This window comes from Lethenteron reissneri, chromosome 26 (genome assembly GCF_015708825.2).
Source record: "Lethenteron reissneri isolate LAM-NWPU_2019-01 chromosome 26, ASM1570882v1, whole genome shotgun sequence".
Lineage (NCBI taxonomy): Eukaryota > Metazoa > Chordata > Hyperoartia > Petromyzontiformes > Petromyzontidae > Lethenteron > Lethenteron reissneri.
In genome coordinates this window covers 17,401,731-17,410,724 of record NC_083804.1, presented here as the reverse complement: position 1 = coordinate 17,410,724, position 8,994 = coordinate 17,401,731, and the positions used below count along the sequence as shown (strand labels likewise).

Sequence of the window (8,994 nt, the reverse complement as noted above, 5' to 3'; positions counted from 1 at the left end):
GCGGTCCCTCAGTCGTCAGTGACGGGCGCTGGATCCGCTCAGCAGCAGCAGCAGTCGCCTTTTGACTCGCTCGGAGCAGCAAACAACAACAACAACACAACCACCACGACCACCACCACCGCTGTTACCTCCACACGGACACACACAGGGAGAGAGAGAGAGAGACAGGGGCCGGTGTTGGGCAGCCACAGCAGCGATATGGACGGCGACAACAAGAGCACTAGCGCCGTGGTGAGGCAGTGAGGCCTATCTGGGGCGGCGGGGAGAGGCCTCGCTCGCGGGCGGGTGGCCACTAACACGCTCGCGAAGGGCGCGGCCATCAACAACAACAACAGCAGCAACAACAACAACAGCAGCAACAACAACAGCAATATCAACAACAGCAATAACAACAACAGCGAGCAGAGTCGAGGATTTAGTCGCCTCGCCCGTGGTGTTTGGCCTTCCCTGCCGCGTCGCATTCCAGTCTGGGACGTGAGGATTGCTTGCTGGCGGGTTGTTGTTGTTGCTGTTGTTGTTGATGTATAGGAGGAGGAGGTGGGCGGGCGGGGGGGTCCATGGTAATGGCCTAAAGAAGGCTGGATACTGTCGAAGGGGTTTGTCTTTGTTGTTACACAAACAGGGGTCTCGGTGTGCACAGAGAGAGAGAGTTGTGTCGGGTTTGTGCGGTGATGGCCAGGGTCTTGTGTGTCCTGCGGGGCTTTGGTTGCTTCGTGCATTGTTTTATGGCTTTTAGGAGGTTGAGTTTGGTGCGTTTATAGCACAAAATCCAACCATCGTGTGACGAGAGGTCTGGGTGGGTCTGGCCGGGTCTGTGCGATGCAGGGGGCCTGCTGTGGCCTTGCTGTTGCTGGCGGGGTCTGGCCCCGGGGAGTTTGAGATGCGAGAGGGCCCAGGCAGCCCGTGGGGACCTAAGCGGCCTGTTCATGTTTTAATTGCGTCTCAAATTATTGTGTAAAAGTGTATAGTAGTGGGGTTTTTTTAGACACGTGTCGCAGTGTGTGGCCGTGTTGTAGAGTAAGATTTGGTATTTATATTATGTCTGTCTTTATTGAGATCTGTTAACGCCGTAAATATTGTCGGAGGCAAGGACGCGGCACAAAATACCATCCCAGGCCAGGATTTGTGGCCACCTGATGTGGGATTATTTGCTGTCTGGAAAATTTACCCAGTCCCGCAGTGTTGCAGTAACTCTGTGGTGAAATACTGTTTCTGCATCCATCCCTTGCTGTAAATCTCGACATTAAAGTGGTTTCGTAAAAACACCTTTTAAAGATGTCACCCCCACCCTTGCAGTTTCTGTATAAATGACCGCAGGCGAACATCGCCTTAAGGTGGTTTATGTAGCTTGGCCGCATGCATCTTAGACACTTAGGATAAGTAGATGTTGTGCCTAGGCTTCGGTGGAACAAAGGAAAAAAACCTAAGATTATGGAACAAAGTCAGTTTGGATGTGGTGAACACAACCATCCTATCCGTCGAGTTAAGAGGGCCAGATAATGCATTTGTTGCTTTTCAAATGGCTGTCTGTTAAACTATGGACCGCCCGGAGGTTAACATTGTGGAATTCGCCAAATACCCGGCATGGTATGGAGTCTCCACCCCCATGACACAATGAATTGTCTGTCTGTCATGGGTCATGATCACGATTTGATTTTAATAATAGATTACCATGTTGTGAATGTATAATCTCTTAAGAGTGCTTTCACAGTTTACGTTAACAAACAACGCACAGTATACGAATGGGAAATACAGGACTGTAATGGAGTATGCACATTTGGCGCATGCATTGTGAGCGTAAGAGTCAAATGTAATTTCTGAAACTGTGTTTGTTCCATGCCTCTCGAATACCACTCAACAAGATTTCCCCCTGTATTGTGATAATCATTAAATAGTTTAAATTGACACGAAAGTGTTCACTGACTAATAATGCTCTACTGCATTTAAGTCACGATTTCAAACAGCGTGTGATGCGGTGTTTCTTATGTTAGCATTGCAGTAATGCATTCTTCAATAACAAAGTGGACGTTATAAAGACACTAAATGAGTTTTTGGTCCACACCGGCGACGAGGTTTAAACAATGAGTGATGGGGGATGGGGGTTGTTAAAGCAGCTGGTGTCGCGGCCGCAACGCGGCCATGGTTCACGTTCATTAATACTGCATAGGTTGCGGATTAGCCAGGTCCCGATACAACAATGGGACACCATTAGCAATTCGGCTGTAGTGTAGCGAAACAAGCCAAGTGATGCACATCGACACATGTATACCTGTGAAATATTAGATATACGCTTACTGCTAAAGAGAACTCGAACAATAACTAAACAGCTCAAATTTTAAAAAACGAGGTTATGTCGCTGCGAGGATATTTTATAATGCCGTGCAATTTAGGCTCATCCAGCAGTGGATTAATATTTTCTGATGGTGATGATGGTAACTGTATAATGAATATAATGTAAGCATACACAGTGATATGAAATGCTTGTGTACTAATGGTATTATTTTTAATGTGCACAAGGTCGTACAATGTCACTTTAAATGGGTTCACGAAATCATTTGCAACATAGGATTGTAATTATGATCTCGTGAATTTTTAGCTTAAAAAGGAAAAGGCCCTCTATCCATACTTATTGGAGGCCCCCTCTGCAAATAGTATGAACAAGACCCGTTCTGTGAATATCAATGTTGAATAGATAATTATTGTAGTACCATTGCAAAATGCACTGGCATGCACGCGAGGTCATGTTGCCATGTCACGGCTGTAACTCGTAGAAGGTTGACACTAAACATTTTTTGTTATAAGTTAAACCAAAAATAACAAGCATTGACTTGTACATATTGGAGGAAGCACATGACTGCTGTTTATTATGCTTGATATTTGTATTGCTGTTTTATTGGCACAGTACAGTAAAAATGTGTGACAAGATATTTCAAATGACAATCTGATGTATCTTTTGACATCTTTCAATGGTGTAACCTGCTGGCTTCAATTAAGTATCTACTAGACGGATTTGGTTTATATTTCAGATTGATTTTACAATTAAGGCCAATTTTTTTGTTTTTTCCTGCAGTTGCGCTCTGTCATGTCACGAACAACTCTTCGAGTGCGCGGTTTAACATATCCTTGATGGCAGAGAAAGCCTCGTGAAAGTAGATATCACAGTCGTATTTGAACTCATTAATTATTGTTTACATGGCCCATGTGTTTTTTTCCGTGGAAAACAAATAATCTAATATATTTTCGTGCAGTGCAGAAATTAAATACTGGGTTGAGACAATCAGCTGACCACACTGAAAATCCAGTTTGGTTTAAAGTGGCTGAAGCCTGTATTTAAACCAAGGATGTCAGTGGAGCTGGCGCTCAGTGCTTTTACACGGCCGTTTTGAACTCTTTGAGCCACCTAGCCACCACAGGTGTCGGTTTTTCCCCATGTCTCCTGGTGAGTGGTGGCAGAGGTCGCAACCGGGTACACGATACCCGTACCCTACCCAATACCCGGCTACCCGTACCCGGCCGGGTACGGGTACCCGTTTGCGACCCTGGTGCGGCTGGGTACGGGTACGGGTAGACGGTGAGTAACTGTTTGTCACTCATTTCCCAACGTCTTGTCTCTTCTCACAATTCAAGTTCCTAGAATCAATCCACCCACGCCTGCAATATGGCTTCATCCCAGAGGTCGCAATCGGGTACCCGATACCCGTACCCTACCCGTACCCAGCTGGGTACGGGTAGGGTACGGGTACGGCCGGGTACGGGTAAGGAATCAAAACCCGTTTGCGACCTCTGAGTGGTGGTAATCGCTGGTGTTTGGTCCTATCAGGCACAGGAGACGGCCCGCCTGGAGGAGCAGCTGCAAGGCTGGGGGGAGGCTCTGCTGGCTACAGACCGTGTACTTCGCTGGGAGAAACCATACTACCCAGCTCTCGTCGTTTCTGCAACCACTTTAATCTTCCTGTAAGCTACGTTCGTGTCAGTTTGCGTTCAATACAACCTCAACTCTCCTGTATAATATTTAGTGAGAACCACAATGTTCTGTTGCGGTACGTTCCGAACTACACATTTTGATGCACAGTACTTTGTGAATGTTAATGAGTACTACTGTGGGGACGTTGACAGTCATTGTCATCTATGGATAGATACATCCTTTCCAAAGGAATGTGGAATTTCCACCACTGCTTCAATGTTGTAAACAGGATATGAGCACAGTACTTTGCTCAGCTGAGCAGGAAACCACTGAAATGTTTGTTTATATTTCAAAACATTTTAAATAGGAACCTGCATGTCATTGTATTAATATAGTCAGTGTGTACAGTACAATGATGGATATCTGACCATCTCAGATCCACCCTGATCAATTGACCACCCACACCCAGTGCAGTACTTTTGCATGGTGCAACTTGTAATTTTCTATAGATATTAACAAATACAACCTTTTCACTTACAACAATGTATATTTAATCTCGGGTATATATTTACTTCTAAAGCACAGTCAAGCATATTCCCATGTCTAAACCAGTTTTTGCTTAAATTGTCCAGTGACCTATTTGTGCACGGTATATAACCATCGTTTTTATAGACAGGCGATCCTCGACTTCAGTTTGTTCGACTTATGTCGATCCACACTTACAGAATGACGCCAACTCATGCGCCGGTTCTGCACACAAATGTCGCCCAGTCAATCTGCCTCCCCAACGTGATCCAGTGCAAAACCTCTGTGCATTCGGAGTAATATTAAAGTTTTTTTTTTGTTTATTTAATCCTTAAAATTGTTTGATAAAAGGAAAGGTCATTGCTCTCGTGAAGATGTTAAAAAGATTGTAGCAGGCCAAATAAGCCAGGAATTGCAAAGAATCAAGGTAAGAACTTTCTAAACACTATTATTTTTCTTTGCATATCATTGATAGTTGATTAAATATTCTATTTGTGATCATATGTATAAAAAGTAGCATTTTGGAGCCTTTGTCAGGAACGTAACCCACGATTATATCATTGTTTCTCTGGGAAAATCAGTCTCGACTTGCGTCGTTTCGACTTACGGCACCTTGTCTCGTAACGTAACCTGATGTAGGTCCGAGGACCACCTGTATAACTGTTCACATATGCCTCTGTCCCCAGCAAGTGGTAGATGCAACATTGAACTGGAACTGATTATGTACCATATAAATAATGGTGTTCATTGCCGTTTCAGAGTGATTTACTGGCTGGACCCATCTGTGCTTACGGGCCTCTCAATCGTGGTGATGTTGGTCTGCCTGGCAGATTACCTTATTCCAACCCTCACTGCTAAGTTCCTCAGTTCAAAGCAATGGTGGGTGTACATCTTTCACATCCTTAATTATATTTCTGGATCCATGTGTTGGCTAAAATCCTTTAAAGCTCAATTTTTGACTGATATCCGCGTTTGTGATAATAGAGTAATTTGCCAACAAATAACATGGACAACGCAAAAGCATAGTTGTACAGTGTTGCCCAATAACATTGCGGTTTGAAATGTTGGTAGTGGTTGGGTGCTTCCAGATCCTTAACCCTGCAGCTGATAAAATGCATGGGGGTTCATCTTTAAACCAATCGGTCAATGCCATTGTCTGCAATTTAAGATGAAGTGATTGCCTCTTGTCCTGTACGTGTTAGGACTACGGAGCAGCAGCAGCGCTTTCATGAGATCTGCAGCAGTCTGGTGAAGGCCCGCTTGTCTGTAGCTCACTGGGGACACCAACTGTTGGCACTTAAAGAGGAGAAGCCAAAAGTGGTACGTCACAGCTGATTAGCAAACATCCTTATGCAAATAAATCGTTCAATATAGCGTTCGCTGATAATGATGACATGTTTTTTTTTATCCCTTCTGATAAGTTTCTGTACCCTCTTAAAGTGAACATAACCTATTTTAGCAATGAAGCCGATTCGAACCCAGTGATGGATATTATTTGTGTAACCTGATGATATTCTACTAAGACCTCACCTTAATTTCCTTCCACTAGATTCTGTACGAAAACATTTCCTTCCTCAAGTACAAGTGTGGAGATTTAAAAATACTGAAAGAAAGTTTTGAAAAGCACAGTGTTTTAAATACCCCTCTGACTTGTAGTTTTCTCCTGTGCCTTTCTGCAGTACTTCATCTCCGTGACTACTGTCCTTGCTCTGGCTGCTTGGATTGGTCAGCAAGTTCATAACCTTCTTCTTACTTTCCTGATTGGTACGTCTGATAAAAGCACAGACTGGGAATAAGATGACCTTCATGAGATAATTTTGCTTCATGAATATATATGTTCAGTAGGTAAATGACAAATTGTGCCCCTGAGATTGAATGCAATCTCGTGATTTTATGGACAACTCTATTCAAGAATCAATAAAATGTTATATTATTATTTCATCCATTTGTATTCTGTATATCCAATCTCGTCCGTTCCATCATCCTAATGGAAGCTTTAATTTGCATAAATTTTTATGGATGGATTCTTACACATGACATACATACTATGCACGTATCATGAGGGTAACAATCTATCAGGGTATCATAAAATGCCTACATGATTCACAAGTTATGTATAGTATACTGCCCTTATGGTGCACAATCTGTAGTAATAGGAATCCAGAGAATCTGTATATTCTGATACTATGCATCATAAAAAATGTATTTTCACTCCCACAATGGGATGCATGTATTATGAGTGTAAAAATATGTCTATGCATGCATAACTTACCTGATTTTGTATAGTAAAACCACAACAATGGGCTGCATGGATAAAAAGGTAAAACATTTGTCCAAATATCATTGTCAAAGATTTTTTGTTTAAACCCATTTGAACATGCATTTTAACTTGTTTGTAAACAATTATTGTGTTGATGTCATTGCAGTGACTTTTCTGCTGCTCTTTCCTGGACTCACCCAACAAGGGATAATCTGCAGTTATGTGGGCATGGCAAAACGAGAGATCAACAAGCTCCTTAAACGCAAGGAGAAGAAAGCAGAATGAAAAGCCTTTCTCATTGCTGCACCGTTCTGGTATAATTAACATAGAGTGGACCAGTCGACTTGCTCCAAGTTAGCCTGCAAAATGTAGTTGTACGCTATAGCAGAACATTAATGTGTTAGGATTTTGTATTTACTGGTGTGAACATGTGTAATCTATTTTGAGGTTTGATGCAAATGCACTGTGCATCAATATTGCATGATGGGTTTTCTGCCTAAAGGTTGTTTAAAGAAGTGGCATTTTAATAAGCTCTCATGACTGAATTATAATTAGTAGTAGTTGTGTCTGCATATTTCCGAAACGTCTTCAGAAAACATTTCAAGGGCGCTTCAACAGTGGGACTATGTTATCTTTGCTCTGTAAATGTAGAAACGTTCAGATGTTCTACAAAAAACTATATTATGCATGGGGTGAATTCTCAACCACATACTTTGGTGTCACACTGGAGATTCTTGCACTAAACGATCGGTGTTAACGTTTTACTCTTTGCCATTCTTATTATTCCCACAAGTATTTACCAATGTATTTTTTAATTTGGTTGGTCCTTTTTGCATATGTGCTTTTCTAGAAGAGAATCTTCATTTTAAGTAGAAAATTTGCTTTCAAACCTTTAAATACACTGAACTAAGCAGCCGCAGATACAGTAAAACCGCGATGTAATTGTGGCGTGAGAAAACAAATATATAACGTAAATGGATGGAAGAAAAATACAAATAAAGATTGGTTTGCAAATGGTGTGTCACCGTAAAGTCCCAAATGTTAAGCGGCGAATCCAAAACCCACATCCCCTCCATTGGTCACGGGGTAGTTGGCAAACGGCCATCATCCCTTTCAGCTCCCTCAGTCGCACATGTGCAATTGGGCACACAGATGCATGCATTTTCCATTATCACGTGGATAGCCGAAAACGAAGGTGTGGTATGTATTCCAATGCCTATGAAATATCCAGCCTTTACTGGATTGAATTATTGAACCCACAAAAAATGCATTAACTGGAATACTAGATCAGAGTACTGAAACATTGTGGGATGACAGAACTATTGTGGTTTTTGAGTCCAGAATTAGTCATCTAAATGGCAACTGAAGATGCAAATTGAAATGTGGTTTAATGAGTATGCAGCTCGAAGAAAATAAGCAATTACCAACCATAATAATGGAAGCTTTTTTCTTATTAACTTAAGATTTTGTTCCAGTAACTTATTGGCAGTGTTTTTCAGTCGAGGGGATCCCTGCAAAGTCTCCTTTGAATGAACATTAAAATGCAAATTTTATAAGCCACAAGTTGAACTAACCGCACCGGCATACAAAACTTAACTTCATTTATAAATTTGAATATTAATATATGCACAATGTCAATGCATCTTGGCACAGTATCACGAGGATGGAGAATAATTTATTTGCTGGTTCTGTTAAGTGAAATTGCCTGTAAGTGCACAATTGTACATGAGGGAAGTTTGAAAAAAAGGCACCATGTGTATTAAATTTATGCTTAAAGAATTGTGTGGACACAAGCTTATTTCCATGGCAAGAGTACAGATGTGTTTTGCTCTAATTAAAATATAGCAGTTCGGTTGTGCAAGTGGTGGCCATGAGAGCACTACAGATGGGTGAAATATAATAGTAATTACTTAAGGGTATAGATGTTGTAAAAAAAGTAAGGCCAGTGGTATACGAAGTAAACTTGACTACAGTAGACGTCAATCTGCTTTGAAGGGCCATTTATAGGCTAAAATAAACTTTTGGTAGTGTATATTTTGCTGTTGTAAGACCGTAATAACAATTGTGGGGCCGTTTTGTAATTGTCCTCAACTTTCGGGAGCATAAATGAGTGGTGAGCCAGTGAAATTAAGGCTGACGTGAGGCTTAAGTTGTGAAGCTGTTAAATTACATGACAGTCTCATCTTGTAGAAGGTCAAGTGAAAATTCCAACACCAGTAATTTGAAACTTCAAGGGCAAGCATTAATTTAACTCCAGCAAGGAAATGCTACAAACGAGACAGAATAACCTAGAATTGAAACCACT

At 41.7% G+C, this 8,994-nt stretch overlaps 1 protein-coding gene across 1 annotated transcript; it reads left to right on the top strand.

The window, feature by feature from the left end:
* Window positions 1-8,468, top strand: LOC133347744 (ADP-ribosylation factor-like protein 6-interacting protein 1). Its single transcript, XM_061560288.1, has 6 exons — window positions 1-231; window positions 3,821-3,954; window positions 5,189-5,308; window positions 5,632-5,749; window positions 6,109-6,193; window positions 6,856-8,468. The coding sequence occupies exons 1-6, from the start codon at window positions 199-201 to the stop codon at window positions 6,972-6,974; spliced, it is 609 nt and encodes a 202-aa protein (XP_061416272.1). The 5' UTR covers window positions 1-198; the 3' UTR covers window positions 6,975-8,468.
* Window positions 8,469-8,994: the final 526 nt, after the last annotated feature.

Excerpts from the sequence above, each read along its gene's own strand:
- LOC133347744 (XM_061560288.1), top strand. The coding sequence starts at position 199 with ATGGACGGCGACAACAAGAGCACTAGCGCCGTG. Across the intron at positions 5,309-5,631 it reads TTCCTCAGTTCAAAGCAATG|GACTACGGAGCAGCAGCAGC; the intron begins GTGGGTGTACAT and ends TGTACGTGTTAG. Across the intron at positions 5,750-6,108 it reads AAGAGGAGAAGCCAAAAGTG|TACTTCATCTCCGTGACTAC; the intron begins GTACGTCACAGC and ends GCCTTTCTGCAG.